We start from the raw sequence: 19637 nt of genomic DNA on the forward strand, positions 1-19637 counted from the left end.
TTGGCTCAAAGAACTGCTTTTCGTGAAATCATGTTCTTCTGATTCCACTATTGGTGGCACTGTCCTACTGAACAAAGAGGGTCAGGGTCAAGTCACGGCGGCCTCGGGCTCGTGGTCCTGAGACCCGATGAGAACAAAAACGAAGAGAGAGAAGGACGTTTGTCTGTGCCCGGAGAATGAGCGATAGTACTTTCTATAGTCTATAGACTGGCTCATCATTCTGATACTGAACCTTTTGATATCATATCTTGGGTTGTCCACCTAAGGCCGGTAAGATCATCTGACTATATAATGTAAGTACACGGTTCTAATCCAGTGTAGGGGAACCTTGGAAGGTTTACAATACACGGAGTGTAGAAAGGTGGCTTCTTATAAAGAAATGTCCTGACCATCTCCGGGGAAGCAGGTTCAATCGCAGTTTAATGCCGACAAAGAAAGGCATACTGTAAAGTACACGTAATTATATTAAAATAACCGTATTAAATACGAGAGAAGTGAGCATGTGACTTTACCTGATCTCCGCGCTAGCCGCATTAGGCCTAGCACAGAACAAGCGAGCCCTCGCCCCAATTAGGTTTAGTGTCAAAATTACCCGATCCCACAAGGAAAGTCGCCTAGGTCGGACCTTCCTCCTCTCCATCCCTCTGTCGACAACCATAGCGATTCCGCCCGTCGCCCATCATGTGTACGTGCCATCCCTATCAATCTGAAAGCATGCTATGCTGCGAACACGGAAATACCGAACGATGAAAAAGAAATTGTGGCACAAGCGGCGGAACTCGAAATTGAATATCGGCTAACATGGATTTTCCACTACAGCGCTCGTGTCCGGGGAAAAGAGCAACTTCCAATTCATCTTGCGTCTCCTCAACACCAACGTTGATGGAAAGCAGAAGATCATGTACGCGCTGACCCAGGTCAAGGGTGTCGGTCGCCGTTACTCCAACCTGGTCTGCAAGAAGGCCGATGTCGACCTCAACAAGCGGTACGTTCGCACCAACCCTCCTTTGAGAAACCAACCCGCCTCTTTGTGTTATTGGAAGATATTGGATAAATGAGTGGAGGAGTTCGGGATCAAATCGACATGGATATCGACAAATAGGGGCGGGGTGGAAATTATCGCAAACGATCCCACAGAACGGAAAGGCTGACTAGATGTTTCTACAACAGTGCTGGTGAGCTTACCACTGAAGAGCTGGAGCGCATTGTCACCATCCTCCAGACTCCCACTCAGTACAAGATCCCCTCTTGGTTCCTCAACCGACAGCGCGACATCACCGATGGCAAGGACACCCAGGTTGTCTCCAACGGTCTCGACTCCAAGATCCGTGAGGATCTTGAGCGCTTGAAGAAGATCCGCTCCCACCGCGGTCTGCGTCACTACTGGGGCCTCCGTGTCCGTGGTCAACACACCAAGACCACTGGCCGCCGCGGTCGCACCGTCGGTGTCAGCAAGAAGAAATAAACCATTTCGTTCGTCTTTTTTACCGGGGGCTCTTGGAGGGATTCCGTTATTTCCGGTGTGTTTCAATGGGCATCCGTGGGACTCTTCCAAAAATTTGAAAATGAATCATACCAATGAAATAAACGATCTCTTCGTCATCTTTCTAACGGCTAGGCCATCGCGACCCGATTTTTCTTACACGTCAGCTTCGTGGTCGCTGGCTTAGTCTCCGTAGTCCTCAACTGTCTAGATCTGCCTTGATATTCACACAGAATTCGTAATTATGGGGTACAGAGCAGATCTCAGCATATGGCATATTGGATTCGTACTATCTTTAGACAAGTGTGGAGTCAAGCCAAATCCCCCGAGTTGTCCCACTCTGGGGCCACCCTTCCAAGGTTGTAGATTGTATGAGAGCACGCATGCTACCTAACGGCTGTATCCACCTTTGGACAAAGGCGTGTTCTCGCTAACCCATTACCAGCAACGTTCCGTCTACGCTTGGTGTATCTTCATATCTACTTTAATCTCCAGGGAATCCATGGATGTCGCTTTGCATTCAAATTTGATTGATTCAAAATTGTATAGGCATATATGTAAGAAACAAAAGCGAAAAGACCGGGATCAGAAAACAGGGCAGTACTGATTAAGCGGTGCTCTAAATCTAAGCTAGGGTAGCAGATTGTATGCAGACAGGCATAGAATCAGTCGAGCGTAGCGAATTGATGATATCGTCAACACATCGCGTCAACAGTCTAGATCAATCAATGATTTAGTACCACTCGCCGCCGATCCAGCGGTTGAAGAACTCAAGACCAGCCTCGGGCTGATCCATGGGGACCATGTGGCCAGCGCCGTAGATACGGGTGAAGGTAAAGTTGCCGTGAGACTTGATCTGACCGATCTCCTTACCAACGTGCTCGTTGTTAACGATCTTGAGAGGCTTCAGCTCCTTGGAGGCGAACTCCTTCTGACCGGGCCACTCAAGTGCGTTGGACCAGGCCTGGTTACCGAGCCAGTTGCAGATGAAGTCAGCATCACCGGCATAGATCAGGACGGGGATCTGCTCGAGGATACCAGGCACGAGGCGGTGGTAAGGCTTGAACCAATCTCCGTTGAACAAGAAGTTACGGTTGATGTCAAAGTTGCAAGAGTCGTAACCATCGACCTCAGCACCGACGGCATTGCGCACACTCTCTTGGCCAAGGTACTCGCTGACCCAGCCCATGCCCTTGTAGCAAAGGTTGCTCGAGTCCTCGCACTTGCCGCGAACGTCGTAGACATTCTGGCCGGTGCGCTGGTAGGGACCAATCATGGCGTTGTTACAGTAAATAGAGGCGGGGACGCAAACCCAAGGGCTCTCGCTGTTGTAGCAAGACTGAATCATGCTCTGGCAGCGAGACAGGGAGTTGTCCATGGACTGGCAAGTACCCTCGTCAACGACAGCGGGGTAGCCACCATCGCCGCAGGCCATGGGGCGGTAGTACTCGTACTGAGTAAGGCCATCAGTGAGACCGTTACCAATAAGAACAGACTTGAGGTTGATGTTGCGCTTCTTGTGGGACAGAATCTCAGAAGCCATGACAGGGATATAGTGACCGGCGTAGGACTCTCCAGCAATGTGGAAGTCCTGCTTAGCGTACTCGGGGAATTGCTTGAAGAACAGGGTAAGGAGAGCGTAGACATCCTTGCCAGCAGCAACGGTGTCACTGACGGAGGAACCGCTGTAGGAGTAGCCGACGTTGATGGGCTGGTCAAGGAAGATAACAGAGGCATTGTTGTTCCAAGAGAAGTCGTTGTAGATGGGCTTAATGTTCTCGCCGATGGAGCTGGGACCAAGTTCCAAGAACAATCCAGTGAGGGAAGAGCAGCCAGGGCCACCGTTGAGCCACAGAACAACGGGGTCGTTCTTGGGGTCGTTGCGAGACTCGAAGAACCCTTGTTCGCGGTTATTTATTGTATCAAATGAGTAGACGGATCAACTTACAGTAGAACAGGTGCTTGTCGTTCTCGTTGTCGTCAAGGTAACCACTGTACTGCTTGACGCCAGGGTCGATGCCGAGAGCGCTGGGGTCGACCTTCTTAGCACGGAGGCTGAAGGTGTCTAGCTTGCCATCGACCTCACGCTCCTTGGTGCCTGATGCACCCTCTACCCAGACGCTCTGGACATCAGCGCCACTGACGTGATAGTCCCAGTGGGAGTCAGGGCGGCGAGTGTGCTTCTTGGGCAGGGAAAGCATAGGGGCGCTTTCCATAGATTCAGGGAAGTAGTTGGATACCTCCTCCCAGAGCTGACGGGCCTCGCCGGAGAGGTGCTTGAACTGATCAGAGAGCTTGGAGAACACATCGGCGCCCTGCTGGGCGACGTTCTCCGCATATTCCTGGTGGCCTCCAAGAACCTGCTGAAGGGGGGGGGCAGCTGCCGAAGCAGCTCCCGCCAAAAGAGTGGCAGACAGGAGTCTCATCGCCAATTGTGTGACAAAGCCACAGCAACAATGATGCTAATGATGGGGGTGTAGATGGCAGCGGGTACCTTGGAGTCTGGGGTCAGGCAGCTCTTATCAGTAACCGTTGACTGATGAACCACTTCAAGATGAAGCTGATAGGGATAATGCGTACACTTTGTAGATACCACAAGGAAATGATAATTGATGTAAGAGTTGGGGATGGGGATGGGGATGCAAGAAGTCCTGCACTTGGAGATGAGGAGAAGCACCCTGGAGCCGATGACGCCGAAATAGGGCGATAAGCGGCTGGGCCAATCAGTGGAGATCCCCTTGAGTCACGAGGACTCACGGGATCGGAGAGGGGCATGTGCTTCCTGACTAAGCATTCGGTTTTCTTGGCAACAACTTTTGATATCATCAGCCTGAAAACTTCAGGTTATATTTCGTCTGATTTCTGGGAAGCATTCCACAGTCCTGACATTCTCTGCCATCGCAGAACTCAGCGCCTCTTCTTGAAATACAAGCGCAACACCAGCCCGCAGCGGCTACATCTCCAAAATGCCCATCAACCAACCATCCAACCAAATCAAATTCACCAATGTGTCGGTGGTCCGATTAAAGAAAGGTACGTCATAGCGCAAACTTGGTCACATGGTTTATTACTGACGCTCTTCTTCTCTTAGGCAAGAAGCGCTTCGAGCTTGCCTGTTACAAGAACAAACTCCTTGAGTACCGCTCAGGCGCCGAAAAAGATCTCGACAATGTCCTCCAAGTCCCAACCGTATTCCTTTCCGTGTCCAAAGCCCAAACTGCCCCGTCTGCAGAGTTAGCGAAAGCCTTCGGAGCTGGCACACCCAGGGAGGAAGTGCTGCAGGAGATTCTTCGCAAAGGCGAGGTGCAAGTCGGCGAGCGCGAGCGCAAAGACATCCTCGAGCGAGTGGAAAAAGAGGTTTTGGACATCGTGTCTGGCAGACTAGTGGACCCCTCCACTAAGCGCGTCTACACATCCGGCATGATCCACAAGGCTTTAGATCAACTAAGTTCGGCCAGTGGGCAGCAGCAGACACAAGCAGGAGACAACGAGGACGAAGATAAGTCCGCGCAACCGAAGAAGCCCCTTTGGACCGGTGTCTCGTCAAACCGCTCGGCGAAGAGTCAGGCGTTGGATGCTATGAAGGCTCTCATCGCATGGCAGCCGATTCCTGTGATGCGGGCACGCATGCGCCTTCGCGTGACATGTCCTGTGTCGCTATTAAAGCAGTCTGTCAAGGCCGCCCCTGGAGCCGCGGCGAATAAAGAAAAGGAGGCTCCTTCTGGAAAGAACAATAAGAAGGGTGGCAAGGGAAAGAAGGGCAAGCGGGATGATTCCGATGTCGAGGATGGGCCATCTGATTTGGATGCACCCAAGGCACCAGGCACGGTCAAGGATAAGATTTTATCATTGATTGAATCCGTGGAGTCACAAGAAGTTGTCGGAGGAGATGAGTGGGAGGTCGTTGGGTTCGCTGAACCCGGAGCATTCAAGGGCCTGAACGATTTCGTGGGTAACGAGACCCGCGGAAGAGGTCGTGTTGAGGTCCTTGACATGTCGGTCACCCATGAGGATTGAATTCCTTGCTTTACTATTTTACGGGACTTGCACATGACACACCGACATGATTGATGACCAAAAGTTACAAAAGAAATGCATTTACATACCAACTGATCTTCCTTTAGCGTGGAACCATTGCTATTCTCTCGCTAGATGGCTCACAAGCACTACAGTAAGAACTCTGAGATCCACGATCTCAAGCTATTCATGGGCGCTGAAGAAACATACAGTCTTCCCAATCGTCAAGTTGTTCACGGCCCATTGTAATTTGTAGTATACCCCATGGCACTCACCGAAATAGATATTTCTTCATGGAGGGAACAGAGTCGGAGCGGAACAAAATGCCAGCCTAGAAGCTAGGTGAGAAACTTGACGGACCAGGTTGAGGGAGTTCACATTCATGAGCGGTGAAGGCGCGCGAATAATTTCTTACTGTCTACTCCGTACATTGGATTGGTCCTCTCTTCTCTTTCACACGAGGTTACTATCACAATTGCTCTTCTTTTGGGTGGACGTTAAAGGCTTGTTCGCTGACTATCCATAATTGCTGAATGGTTGGCGTTGTCTGTTTGCCCAATAACCCTTGCAAGTACCTATAACTAGGGTAGCGAGACAGGGGGTAAGAGAAGCAAGACCATCTCTTCAGCATTATACTTGCATTGCAGAACCCGACCTTGGAACCTGGACTTTACTTGCATGATCTACCATGGAACCAATTTCCTGGGAACCAGGTATAGAGTGTTGCGCCAAGGACTTTTTCTTTTTCTCTCATGAGAGGCAGTTGGTTGATTAACTATGTAACACGATGTGAACTAAAAATATACAGCCTGGAAGAGACAGAAAGAGAAAGACAAAAAGACAGGAGCTCAGGAACGCCATCAACACCATCAACACAATAAGGGTATTTCCAACAGAAAGGTACAGAAAGCAAGCCATTACTCCTCAAGCATTCATCCGGCGCATGGCAATATTATCACAGCCAGTCACCATCAGAACCACATTCTTCCCAGGACCGAGCTCTTTAGCGAGCTCGAGAGTTCTTGTCACCGCGTGACTTGAGTCCAGACCAGACAGGATCCCCTCGTGGCGCCGAAGTGTTTCAAACCCATCCAGGGCCTCCGCGTCGGTAGCCGTGGAAATTTCGATACGGCCAGACTCCTTCCAATGAGCAATTTCAGGGCCCACGGTGGAAATATTCATGTCTGGCGAGATGGAGTGCGAGTCGAGGATCTGGCCATCGGAGTTTTGAAGCAAAAGAGTCCGCGCACCTTGAAGTACACCAAGCTCACCTTTTGTCAAGGCAGCGGCCTGGTCAGCTTCGACACCCACCAAGCGGACTGTTGAGTCCTGGATAAAAGGCCTGAACAAGCCCACTGCGCCACTGCCACTCCCAACGGCGGTGACGAGGGCATCCGGCTGGCTGCCTAGTGCTTGCATTTGGGATGCAACTTCCTCGCCGAGAAGGGCTTGGAACGTGCGAGTCAGGGTGGGCAGGGGACTTGGCCCCACTGGACTACCCATGAGGTAGTACGCAGACTCGTGGTTGCAGACCGAATAACGCAGCGCCTCTGTGATGGCCGCGCGTAGGCTACCCATGCCAGAAGGGGTGCGAGTTGTCAAGACCTTTGCTCCAAGCATTTTCATCTCAAGCACGTCCTCCTCTTGAGAATTAGCGTCATCTGCACCCATGACAATCACACAGCGCAATCCCAGGCGAGCGCACATTGCAGCAGTGAAGTTCCCGTGTTTGGCAGAGGCACAGTCAGTGACGATCTCTGCGCGGCCCATGCGTTTAGCTACCAGGAGCTGACCGATGATGTTGCGGGATCTGTGAGTGCCGTATTCATTCTGGTCCTCTCGCTTCAGCCAGATGGTGGCTCCTCCGGCGAGGGCAGTCAACTTTGAAGCCGTGTGCAATGGCGTGAGGGCACGGTGAAACGTGGCATATTCTTCCCAGAACGAGGGGTCGGAGATTGTGGCTTCGAAGAATGATGTCAGCTCGTACAAGAATCCCATTATAGATTCTGGTGCGAACCGGCCTCCGAAGGAGCCGTAGCCATCGAAGCTCAGCTGTGGAGCCCGCAGAGTGCCATCTGCTTGCAGGATGGGGATATACGGTGTGATAGTGTCCAAGGTTGCGGTGGACTTGGCAAAGGTCTTGAGGATTGGGGAGGAGGGGGCAGTGGTGGCGGAAATTGTTGTGGCTCTGGTTTCGCCATTTGATAGAGTTGTGGACTCGGTGTGGGTGCTGGATGTGCAACTTGGGGAAGAATCAGAGACCTTGGACATCATGCTATCCTGTCTCTGTATGCAAGGATTGGCAATACGGGTAGTCTCTGGCTGGGCAGTTGCTATAACCGATGGTTTTGGTCGAAGACTGTCTTCCCTCGCATCTTTCTCCGTGGAGTTGGTTCCCCGTTGCTTGGGGGTGGAAAAGCAAAGAAAACGGCGCAATGAGTGAAGCATAGTGAACTTCATTCTTTTCACATAGACTGTAGAGATTGACAAACGCCGCAAGATGTTTCACCAGGTATAAAGAATGTATCTCCCGTGCAACTTTGGAGAAGCTGGATATATGTATAAGGGTATATCTTCACGGTGGGCATGGGATGCATTAAATACGAGTTGCTCTTGCCATTTGCAGTACTTTTCAACTGAAACTTATCTGTCTTTTTTTTTTTTTTGGAGGAATCTCAGGTTCCTGCCCAATTCAGCCATTATGATAGGCCATCTACGCCTGTTGAGGTCGCTTCACCTCGCATGACCGTGGATCCTCTTTCCAAGTCCCCAATCATGGGACTTTTCGGCATTAGCTTCCTTCTCTGGCATCCTATTTCTGGAAGGTCAACATCTAGACCAGGATTGCTTGAACGCCATTCCAAATATTCGGGATTCTTCGAGATGCAATGATCCGCACTAACGTGCTAGCGTCAGATGTAACCTGATCTAGCATAATCAAAGGTACCATTTCTAGATTACGATCAAGGCTTTCCAGCAACGGAGAGACAACCCTTTTCGGTGCCAAAGCCGTGAAGACAGATTGAGACATAAGGCAGAATTCAACATATGTTTAGTATATGTTGTACCACAGTCCACTCCGCCCCGACATCATCTCGTCCCAGTTTCAACCTGCCTTGGCCCGGGTTTCAATGAGCAGTGATCAATCACTTCCACGTGTTTTGGTGTGTGTTACCTGTTCAAGCGCTGCATCGAAATCCCGATAGCCGTCAGCGTCATAGAATTCACACTCTATTTGAAAATTTGGAGATTTTCCCAAAGTCATTGTCTTCGATTCGACGTATCAACTTCTAAATGCAAAACCACGCTATTAGCCTGTGGGGCTTCCGTGCAAAGACTGCTTGACGCCACAGTTCCTGTTCATCGGGATTTTTCTCTCAGCTCCGATTCGAGGTCAGCTCTTCAGCTGCAAGATGATCCAGTGTCCGAGGAGCTAATTCCGTGGTCTGGGTGGACTATTGACAGGCTAAGAGTGACGATCCACGCCTCCGATGCCCCAATGTTGCCTTGTCAGGGCTGCCAAGATCGTGGCAAGGATGCAAACGCACGCTAGCATTGAGCATGAACAGGCGGTATAGAAGAAGATGCTCTATCAAGTTCGGATGGAGCGCGATCATCCTGTCGATCCGGGAAACTTGGGGGCCAAATGATGAGTATATGCCCTAAACCTCCCACCGCAAGTCTTGGTGGATGAGAAACTGACAGAGCACCCAGTCCATCGGCTAGATACACGTAGGCGTCAAGCCAAGTACTGCCCAATGACAAACTGAATAGGGTGTTTGGAGTCATGTGATGAGCATACAGCTTTCTGAGGAAACTAGCGGGAGGATCAGCACGTCAAAAATGTGACACCTTCCATTTTCGGGATTCAACCTCCACGGGGCTCTGTTTGGCGTTGATTTGTGACGTTTCCAGAAGTTTCGCCAATATTAGGCTGAAACGCTAATTTATATAGTGCAACAGTCCTCACATTTGACATCCTTTCAATTGCAGTCACTACGCAAACATTTCGGTCAGATCAGGTGACTGTCCTACAATTCAGAAGTATACTCGCCAATGTTTTCCCAATACTGTGCTACGTCTAGTAAATTTTGTTATCTTCAAAATTCGAATATAGCTCCAGCCCCTATTTCCTAGCTCATGTATCAACTTTTAAAGAGCAAGCTCTCCTAATCGCGGCGTGATGTGATAAATAAAAAAAAAGTACAAGTACTTAAAAGAGAGGGTGGTCACCTGACCGGACGGAGATTTTGGAGTAGAATCGGGTATATGTATACATGGTTTTATCTTTGTTTCAAACTAGAAAATCAATCAATATCATTCATGGTGGTGTCTCTAAAACCAATTTGACGGGGATTCGGTTAGCCATCTCCGAAAATACTATCTTTCTTGAGTTCCAGACCTCGGGAGTTGAATCTAGAGACAGACACCCAAGGAGCGACATCGGGAGCACATAGATGACATTGACCTCGGGAAGTAGACACGAGTGAACTTAATGAAACAAGCAAAGTTTAAATATTCAAATGAATCTTTCAATATCAGCAGCAGGCCCCAAAACCTCCAGTCGAAGAGTGTCTCAGCATTTGCCACTGTTCATGGCCACCTTTCAGCATCTCTCAGTCCACCATGGAACAGCCTATTATAAAGTTATCTAACCTCAAAGCGACAGCGTCAATCCATGTACTAGACACAAAACCCAGCCACTCAAAAAGAGAATGAGCAATACTAGCGAAGCCAAATCGAAAAATCATTACTCATTTAGAGTGATGTGCAACCTTAGCGCGGGGAAGAAAAGCTTGGCTTACGCGGGGTTAGTTCGATCCTTCTCGAACAGCTGCAGCCCGAGATCTGGAGGCATCTGGAGGAATCTAGACCTCTACATGTTGTAGTCTGTGCCTTGAAATAATGAGGTGGCTTTAGCCGGAACTTACATTGGACTACATCGCACTACGTGAGCACTTGCAAGTATCTAGCAACATTCGTTTTCTCTAGTTCTAAGAATCCAAAAATTCTAGCGTGTATATCGTGAAGAGTGAGAGGCTCACGAAGCCTCCAGACCAACCAACCGGACCGAAAAACGAGTCAAAAAAAATCCTTAACGGGTATACGCTCATATGCAAATGCGTGACAGATAGGAAAGATGCGGGTCGCAGAGAGCGACCGCGGCGACGGTGCGTGGTTGCGCCGTCGGATGGCCGGACAATGTCCGACCGTGATCGAGGATCAAAGGATCGCAGGATCAAGGGCACCAAAAAGGTGACAAGGTGGAAAGGGTCGAAATAAGGGACATCGAGTCCGAGAAAGGGAGAAAAGGATCACCGGGATGTGAAGAAGATAATCTGTAGAAAGGGATTGACGATCAAGCACAGACTTGAATCTGAACGGCATTCAAGGCGCGAGTGAGATCCTCAGGGTTGAAAGGAACTTGTTTCCGGGCGGAGAGGATACACGGCGAGGTGTAACGCACGGACTCCTTGAGATAGGCCTTGGGGTCTTTGTGATCCTCAGGGATCTCATATACAGAGGCTTCATTGAGAAGAGTTCTCATTGAGCCACTATAGCTGGAAGGGTTGAGGACGGTGGAAGACTGGGAGCCTGAGTCGACGGCACGAGGGGATGTTCCAGGTTCGGATTCCTCGGATACTGGTGATTAATTAGTGAGATGTTCAAAAATTCGGATCGATCACATACACCCGACAAGGAGTACGGGGAGAGGGGATCATCTAGAAAAAAGGTGGAATGCGTACCTGGATCAACTGAGTCAACTGGATCGACCGAATCGGGTGAAACCGAATCAGAGACGGGAGAATCGGGAGAATCGAAAGTGGCGCATGGCGACAGGGATACTTCGAAAGAACGTCTCTTCTCCACAGTTGCCCCCTCAAAAGACCAAGCGGCCAAACGTTTCTGATGATCCCGATCGAAGGGACCCTTGAATTTGGAAGGGGGACACTCGTGGCGGCGGTAATATTCGATTTTGGGCTTGGAGGTGTCGGATTTGGATGAGCGGAATACCCGCTTGACCTTCTCGCGGAACGTCATATCGGAAAGTGAAGTTAAAAAAGGATCAAAATTCAGATTCAGATTTGAAAAAAGTTCTCAGATCAATGCGGGCTTCCTTTTGAAAATGCCTCAAAGGTGCATACCACTCCCGGGGGAACGGACGCGGGTGTGCAAGCACGAAGAGCGGGGATGATGTATCAGGAACTGTGTGCTCATTCTATAGAGTCCCTATAGAGTCCTAGAACAAGTACAGCAGCACAAAACCAAAAGAGAGAGGGAGAGGGGAGAGGGGAAACAAGTATTATGTATAATGGTGGATGCAACGGCACAGATAAGACCCCAGAGCGTCTCCGGACCTATTCCGGTGAAGCATTGGGGCAAAACGATACTACTCCATACTCCGTACTTACTGGTCCACTGTCTGTGCATATATTGTATAAGTACGGAGTACTTATTTAGGTCATTGATTTTTATTGTATCTTGTATCTTGTATCCTATTGATTATTGATTGTGTTTAACATTTCTCACATAGTATGTCAGGAACATGTACACTAAGTTAGGGTGAGAATTTCCACCAGGAAAAAAAAAAAAAGAGGAAAAAAGAGGCCCACGCGAGGCAAGTCTTTTCCGGTCCAGAAGATGACTGTATTTGGTACAAGGAACCGGGTTATGACAGTTTATGCGCGGGTATATTACCCTCTCAACTTAGTGTGTAGCACTAACATATACGAGTACGCCTTGTTTTGCACTGTTCAAGTCCCCCTCCACTTCCTACACAATTATGGAGTCTCCTACTCTTCTTCGTATCGATCGACCCAACCTACGTAGTTACACGTACTTGGGCGACCAAGTGGCGTACTGCAGCGAAGAATTCCAGAAAGATGGCCGATCGGCCACGCCGAGAGCCTCAGCGTTACATCATACCTGAACACGATGTTGTACCTAAGGCGATGTGTAATGGGAACTTCCAAATCAATGACTCGGCGAGTCGTCCAGTAAGATCCGATTGCACCGGAGCTAAACGGGAAGAAACCGGAAACAGAGTGGATTCGGATGCACTCCTCGCCCCGTTTTGCCTCCACTCGGCACGTTTGTGCCGGTTAAACGCCTGGTAAAGCCCTCTGGCTCATCATGCTAAATTATTCGAGTCTCTCCATCGAAGCAGCCCGGTAGCTCAACAGCACGGGGGCTTCACCACGCCGAGTGCGGGACCTTCGGGCCCCACTTTACTCCGGCCGGCTGGCCCAATGGCAAGGCGCTTGACTACGAATCAAGAGATTGCAGGTTCGATCCCTGCGTCGGTCAACTTCTTTTTTGTTTTTTCTCCTCTATATTTACCTTATTTCTTATGATTTTCTTCTGAAACGTGACTATCCATCATCGCGGGGCTTCAGTTGCTTTATTTTAAATCTCTGTAAATATCAGATCTTGTTGATGTTGTTCAAATGAGGGCAACTGAAAGGACACGAACCTGGAAAGACGCTACGAAGTAAAGATACGCTTGTGGCGTGGGGGCGAGAATGCGTCACCGTCATGTTTTCATAATACACGCTACACAAATAGATAGAGATCTAACTTGTAGATAGATCTGGCATTCGGTGTTTGGGAGATAGGCTTTGTGTCAGCTTCCAACATCTACTTCGATAGGAGTGATCGATCAACTTTGAGGCGCCTACTCCGCACTTGAAACTTGCCTCGTTGATGAGTTTCAGCCAAGAATACTCTCACTGGGGTATTTTTTGAACGATCAAGGACTATATCATCTCAATTGGTGTGAACGTTTGTTTCGCAGTGATTATAATGGTCGGCATATGACATGCACATCATATCTTTGCTTCTACTACTATGATATACCACCGCAATTTCAAGGCTGGTGATAGATCGCCTGCTCATGTATGCCTAGTGACATAATTAGATAGACTGTTTTAGATGCAATGTCTCTTTACTGCGGGGGAAGGGAGGACTTCATATGAGAGTAGGTATCGCAAATGCTCAGTCAATAAACCTATTCAACCCTTTCGGTTTGGTTTAGCTGTCTAGTGTTGCTTTCCATAATAGGCTGTAATGATCTAGGTGCTACTGTAAAAGCAGCCGTGGGACCTGGCACGGTGCTTAACACGGTGCGTCTAGGGCTGCCACCGGTATACGATATTCTAATTTGAACGTCGGATTGAAAAGCAGGAAGCACGCGGATATGACCATCACGAGCCCTGGACAGCATCATGCAGGCCTGTTACTGCCCAGGTGTTTTGGCAAGTTGTGAAAGAGTTCCCACACTCTCCAGGACTAGCTATGGCTCTCGAGGTCCATGGTTGTCCATAAACAGTAGGGGCACAACGCCCAAGAGAAGACGCCATTGGAAGGTCCTCTTGATTGGTTTCCTTTGAATTTGCTGTGTACTGTATTCCTCGACCGCGAAGCCGGCCCAACCCATGGAATTCGATGATATAGAGCCAACACGTACACCGGATATCACGGCAGTATCCAAAAATATACATTGCCGCTGAGGCCGTACTCCGAATGTGAACTGGGCCAACCCAGGTGGTTCCAAGGTTGAAGTATCTACAGTATGTACAGTACTAACCTAGGGCTTGGAGCCCATTAAGCTCGGAAATTAGCAGACTTGAGATGAGTGGAGACCAGTCGAATAGGACGGACGGTGTGTACACAATGCGCCTGTACTATGGAGTGCGGGTGTTCTTGTAACTCCATGATGACGGACATTAATTTTGATCTCTCCACTTGATGACCACATTCAGACCATAGCGCTTCGTTATGATCTCATTTTGGCCGTTTCCACTGTTTTTGCTACTTCCGACCGCTTTACTATTTTCGTCCGTATTATGATCTGCCGAATGATGTAATTGGCTGTTTACAGTCGACCGCCACCACCGAGAATGTGAGGCTGTTCTAGGGGCCAGAACCTCCAGGGCTACAATGCAGGTTGAAGTATCTACGACTGGGGAGTACCTAGATGTGCCCTAGATAGGCAGATATCTAGGGAAGAAGCGAACTAGTGAAGTACGGCGTACAGGTATCCTGCACCTACACTCGGATCCCTAACGGCCCCTAGTGCAGGCACAACCCTATTTACCCGACGCAGGCGTTAGGGCTGGCCAATGCATATGAAAGAAGTCATTGTACAGTACTCTGTATGAGGATGAGCAAAGACAGAGAAAGAGAGTATATTTAGACCATAGAACCAATGCGATGAAACATCTATTTTAGAAAAAGCCCAAAGAAAAGGGAAATTAGTCAGATACTTTAGTGTTCCAAAGTTTCGCCGGGAAAGAACGACACAAACTCAGTCGCATACCCCATCCCTTACTTCCTTACATTACACTCCTGCCAACCATATTAGAGTAAGCACATACCCATTGCCGTTGACATATTTCATCTCGTACTTCCCTGACATCTTGCGCCAGACTTCAACTGAACAACCATGCCTAAGAAGGGAGGAAAGAAGAACAACAAGAAGGGCGGCAACAAGCCCGCAGCTGTCGCTGCCGCTGCCGTTGACAAGGTCAAGGACGTTGTGTAAGTGGATTGATCTCTTTGCGCATCGCTCGCGTGCCACCTTGCCACATTCTGACTGTGCCGCAGCACCCCCGACCACGACGTCGAGGACCAGTCCAAGACCGAACAGCCCGTTGAGAAGACCGAGCCCGAGACTGCGCCCGAAACCGCGCCCGAGACCGCGCCCGAGAGCGCTGAGACCGCGAAGGCTGAGACCAAGGCTGAGGCTCCCGCGCCCGCTGCGACTGAGAGCCCCGCTGTGTCCGAGCTCAAGGAATCCACAAAGGACACCCCAACTCCCGCAATTGAGAAACAGGAGTCGGTAGACCAGACCGTTGAGAAAGCGCAGGCCTCTAAGCTCGGCCAGGTTGGCGAATTGGAAGGTGGCGACGCCGCCGGCACTGGTAGGACACGTGTCAGTCAATCTGGTGATATTTTTGAGTTAACATTTGAACAGCTGTCATTCCCGAGGCGGCCACCAAGGAGCCCGCGACTGACGTTTCCCTGCCCGAGCGTCCCAAGACATCCGAATCGACTGCGCCTGTTGTTGCGCCTGTTGTTGCGCCGGTCGAACCCGTCACCGCACCCGAGCCTGTCCCTGCCCCCCCCAGCCTATCCCTGCCGAGAACATCGAGCACGATGCCGCGCATGCCAAGCGCCCGTACGAGAAGCCTATCTTCAACAACGAAGAGAACTTGAAGCCTACCAAGATGCCCAAGACCGACGAGGAGCAGCTCGTGGCCAGCGCCGAGGAGGACAAGAAGACCATCGAAAACCTGGCCGGTGCTGGTCCCGCCTCGACTGCTGCGCACACTGCCCCTGAGCCCGTGCCCGTGCCCGTCAAGACTGAGGCCGAGAAGGTCGCCGAGGCTCCCAAGGTGGAGGACAAGAAGCCCGAGAAGGTCGAGGCCCCCAAGGCCGAAGAGAAGAAGGTTGAGGCTCCCAAGGAGGCTCCCAAGGAGACCCCCAAGGCTACTGAGAAGCCCGAGGAGAAGATCCCCGTCGAGACCAAGAGCGCCACTCAGGCTGGCAAGGCCCCAGCCTCCAACCCTGACGCGGTCGCTGCTGCCAACGCCGCCATCACCTCTTCCAAGAGCGAAAAGGCTGCTCCAGTCGCTGTCGACGAGCCCCAGAAGCCCGAAGCCGCGCTGAAGCGCGGTGAGGAGCCCGCCCCCAAGGCCGAGACTCCCAAGGAGACCGAGCCTGAGACCAAGGCCGAGGACAAGGCGCAGACCTCCGAGACGAGTGAAGAGAAGGAAAAGAAGAAGAAGGAGAAGGGTGGCTTCTTCTCTTGGTTGAAGCGCAAGTTCAAATAAACGAAGTAATAGGCTGCACGCTGTATGATATGTACGCTGGGGATGTTTGTTTTTTTGTTTTTTCAAGTCGATGATACACCAGTTAAAATTATATATCAGAAGGAATGGAAATGTTTATTGTTTTTCAATTGTTCACCGCTATTGTCCACGGGTCCGAGCTGTCTTAGCTTTGCTTTAGTTCATGCAATAGTTATATGGGGGTTGGTGGAGTTTGACGTGGCTGCTCCACTGCCCAGGTGCCCAGGTGCCCAGGTGTTCGTGGACGTGTTCAAAGCCAAGGAACTTCAGGAGCTTCCAAGGTTCAACATTGCAAGATCACAATAAAAAGGCCAAGATGACTTTTAGCTTTGAAGTAGGCACCTCTAAAATTGAACAGGCTTCAAATGCCAGGTGATTGTACTCAAACATTGTATTCACTAACTAACCAGTTCCCTGTCTTAACAATCAACCAGTGCGAGCAAAGTCGTAGCCAAGCTCCGAGCAATCCTCCAATGCCCAATCCTTTGCAGCAAACCAATGATACGGAACACGGGATTTGGAGTCCAATTCCTGGTCTCCGGTGAAGCCTGCGCGAGAGAATCCTCAACTCCACTCAGCTGGAATTCATCAAAATGCAGATACGCATCATCAATGCTCACCATCCCCTTGCGTAGATCAGTGAAATACCAGAAAGCAGCGACGATGATACCGCAGTGGTACAAGCAAAGAGGGATGTAGATTGCCGATTCATTACCAATGGGAAGCGATCCAAAGAGATTTTGAATGAGAATGACGTGCAAGAGACAGCGCTTCGCGTCTGGGGATCTGATCCATTCATGCACGTGGGGGTAGGCTTTGCACGAAGCTTCGTAGCCTTCACGACCAAGGGCTAGCTCAAGGGTATCGAAGTCGACGTGTAGCTGGACGAAGATCGAATGCCAGAGTATGAGCAGGCTCACCCAGGATACGGGACTATTCGCTGGAGCATATTGCCTGCGCCAAGTCTTCAGAAGAGCATGGCACTTTGACACATCACGAGATTGCTCGACGGCTAGAGCGCTGATCGATTCCAGCATGCCAGTGAGGACAAACTCCGAAGTGTGATCGCTAAGAAAGGTCTGTGTCGGGGAAGTGGGTTTGTATTGGGATTCAATCATCAGCGCTTTCCAGCCGCTCGCAGTGGTGACCATGAAGAGCTCTTCGGAGGAGATCCGAGGGATAGCATCGATGGATTGACGGAGCAGCGGCGGGTGGTGGTGAAGCTTTGCTAATTCGGCGTCATGGATGTGTAGGCCAAGCACAATTCTGTCGGTGTTAGGCTCTTTCGCATGGATGTTGGGAATGGGAAGCGCTTACCGCATGTTGATCTCAATATCCAACCATGTCTTCCATACCTTCTCTAGAGCCTCTCCTTCCACATTGATGAGATTGATGTCCAGGTGCCCCCGAAAGAAGATTCTCTTTTTTCGTGCCCACTAGATGGGCGCATCAGTTAATGCTTAATTGCGGTGTCTGATAGTACTCACAGCAATCAGACTTCCATGGAATACATCGATCAAGAGCAAATCCTTCGGTCTCTGTTTTCAGGTCAGTATTAGCATCTTGAATGGTAATGCATGAAGAAGAATGAAGACAATGTGATAAGACCATACCCCCATCAGCAGACCGAATGTCTGTCCCAAGATTGAAGCTTGTAACGCCATGGTAGATATGTGTCCGGATTTTGCCAGATATTTCTCCCACTTCTATCGTTAGCCTGTACCTGGTATCTTTGGAATGGGCAAATTACCGATGACAGTATGACTTTATTGAGCCGCTCGAACAGACTTATGCCATGAGAGATCGCGCTACCGGACCCGGCAAAGAGACTGCCAACCGAGCAGATCGAAAGTACCAGGATCGAGCGTTCTGCTCCGGAGCGGAGTGTGGGCGCATGGGCGATTGGGAAAAGACTGTGGAATCTGGAGAAATAAATCACGATACAAAAAGACTAGGAAAACGTCAGTGAATCAGCAATAAGCTTGAAGAACGGTCGATCTTACGAGAAATTGAGCTGGTGGCAAGCTGCCATCCTGTACGTGTGGTCGCAGCCATTCGTGAAGGTGATCGCGGTAGGACTCGTTGATATGACCATCAGGCTGAGAGGGCTGAGAAGACTGAGAAGGCTCAGGAGTTGCATCATCCGAGGTGGGCGAAGCTTCAATGAAGGTATGCCATTTTCGTTGGATCAAGTTCATACGGTCCTCTGTCAGCCCGTCAAAGCTTGTGACACGATACTCCGGGTCAGACACATCGGACATCTCGAAGGCGGGAGGAATGATAGATGGTGTGTGTTGTAATAAGAAGCTCACGGCATTCAAGTCGAATTGATCACTATTCAAAAGATATTCCCAGTCGTTCTCGAGTTGGTATTCCCACGAAGGGGGCTGAAGGTTGACGTGTTGATCACTCGGCTGTGGGGAGAAAAGAGAGTTGGAGGAAACCGTCTCAGACTGGAATACAGTAGTTTCTGGAATGGAAAGAAGTGAAGTAGGATGGGCAATCGACGTGCTGTCAGGCGGCGACATAGGCACCGTCGTGTTTGCCGTGATCGACTTGGTGAACTCGAGAGGAGCTTGCACTACCAAAATATCATTTTGATTTTCTGTATGATTCCCACTGGGTAACTCGTCACTGCACTCTACACTCCCATATTTAGCATTATTAATTGAATGAGATCGTGAATGTCGCAGCAAAGTATCCCTTTGAACAATCAGTTTTGGACTTGAATCAACTCGGTACATTCAAAAACACTTACTGTCGAGCAAATGCCTTCTGACATACAAGACAATTAAATGGCTTCTCTTTTGTATGAGATCGAAGATGTCTAGCTAGATGCTCGGCCTTCTTGAATGTCTGATTGCAGACTGGACAGACGCGTTCTTCCTTGGAGGTCTTCCGCCTCCGCCGGGCCTTGGTTCCCATGTACGGTGATCTTGACTGGTTCCTTGCAATGTTCTGCAACATTCTATAGAATAGGAAAATGTAGAGACCTCGAGATAAGATAGAGTAATTGTCCCAGCAGTAAAAATGATTCAGACACATTTTCCCCGCTCCAAGAAGTGGCTGTATCCGTATATCCGCAAGATCTCCATAAAACCCTAAAGATGCATAACTTTATTCAATGCAAGCCTTGGAATATCAGTGACAGGCGAACGTAGAGAACAAAGAACCAAAATTGCCGAGTCTGTGTATACTGGACAATTCTAGTATTCCACAGCTGTGCATGTTTTATGGCAGAGGGGACCCATAAAGGCTGGATCTATTCTAGCAAAAACTGAAAG

The 19637-nt window shown here is 49.8% G+C and overlaps 7 protein-coding genes across 7 annotated transcripts; 3 read left to right on the forward strand and 4 right to left on the reverse strand.

Moving 5' to 3' along the window:
* Positions 1-681: 681 nt before the first annotated feature.
* Positions 682-1465, forward strand: N7506_010825 (40S ribosomal protein uS13; the record flags this gene model as incomplete). The annotated part of the gene is made up of 3 exons (XM_056960118.1): positions 682-685; positions 820-985; positions 1171-1465. The coding sequence occupies 3 exons, from the start codon at positions 682-684 to the stop codon at positions 1463-1465; spliced, it is 465 nt and encodes a 154-aa protein (XP_056806273.1).
* A 751-nt stretch (positions 1466-2216) lies between these two features.
* On the reverse strand, positions 2217-3909 carry cp3 (carboxypeptidase C PRC1; the record flags this gene model as incomplete). Its single annotated transcript, XM_056960119.1, has 2 exons — positions 2217-3382; positions 3432-3909. The coding sequence occupies 2 exons, from the start codon at positions 3907-3909 to the stop codon at positions 2217-2219; spliced, it is 1644 nt and encodes a 547-aa protein (XP_056806274.1).
* Positions 3910-4449: 540 nt separating this feature from the next.
* Positions 4450-5500, forward strand: N7506_010827 (guanine nucleotide exchange factor SDO1; the record flags this gene model as incomplete). The annotated part of the gene is made up of 2 exons (XM_056960120.1): positions 4450-4516; positions 4575-5500. 2 exons carry the CDS (start codon positions 4450-4452, stop codon positions 5498-5500), a joined length of 993 nt encoding a protein of 330 aa, XP_056806275.1.
* A 924-nt stretch (positions 5501-6424) lies between these two features.
* Positions 6425-7948, reverse strand: N7506_010828 (tryptophan synthase; the record flags this gene model as incomplete). Its single annotated transcript, XM_056960121.1, has 1 exon — positions 6425-7948. One exon carries the CDS (start codon positions 7946-7948, stop codon positions 6425-6427), a length of 1524 nt encoding a protein of 507 aa, XP_056806276.1.
* Positions 7949-10859: 2911 nt separating this feature from the next.
* Positions 10860-11542, reverse strand: N7506_010829 (uncharacterized protein; the record flags this gene model as incomplete). The annotated part of the gene is made up of 2 exons (XM_056960122.1): positions 10860-11143; positions 11248-11542. 2 exons carry the CDS (start codon positions 11540-11542, stop codon positions 10860-10862), a joined length of 579 nt encoding a protein of 192 aa, XP_056806277.1.
* Positions 11543-14945: 3403 nt separating this feature from the next.
* N7506_010830 (uncharacterized protein) lies at positions 14946-16335 on the forward strand (the record flags this gene model as incomplete). The annotated part of the gene is made up of 4 exons (XM_056960123.1): positions 14946-15040; positions 15107-15423; positions 15477-15595; positions 15631-16335. The coding sequence occupies 4 exons, from the start codon at positions 14946-14948 to the stop codon at positions 16333-16335; spliced, it is 1236 nt and encodes a 411-aa protein (XP_056806278.1).
* Positions 16336-16772: 437 nt separating this feature from the next.
* Positions 16773-19320, reverse strand: N7506_010831 (uncharacterized protein; the record flags this gene model as incomplete). Its single annotated transcript, XM_056960124.1, has 7 exons — positions 16773-17619; positions 17671-17789; positions 17841-17891; positions 17967-18056; positions 18104-18304; positions 18357-19056; positions 19112-19320. 7 exons carry the CDS (start codon positions 19318-19320, stop codon positions 16773-16775), a joined length of 2217 nt encoding a protein of 738 aa, XP_056806279.1.
* Positions 19321-19637: the final 317 nt, after the last annotated feature.

This window comes from Penicillium brevicompactum (genome assembly GCF_028827555.1).
Source record: "Penicillium brevicompactum strain IBT 35665 chromosome Unknown utg000007l_segment0_segment0, whole genome shotgun sequence".
Lineage (NCBI taxonomy): Eukaryota > Fungi > Ascomycota > Eurotiomycetes > Eurotiales > Aspergillaceae > Penicillium > Penicillium brevicompactum.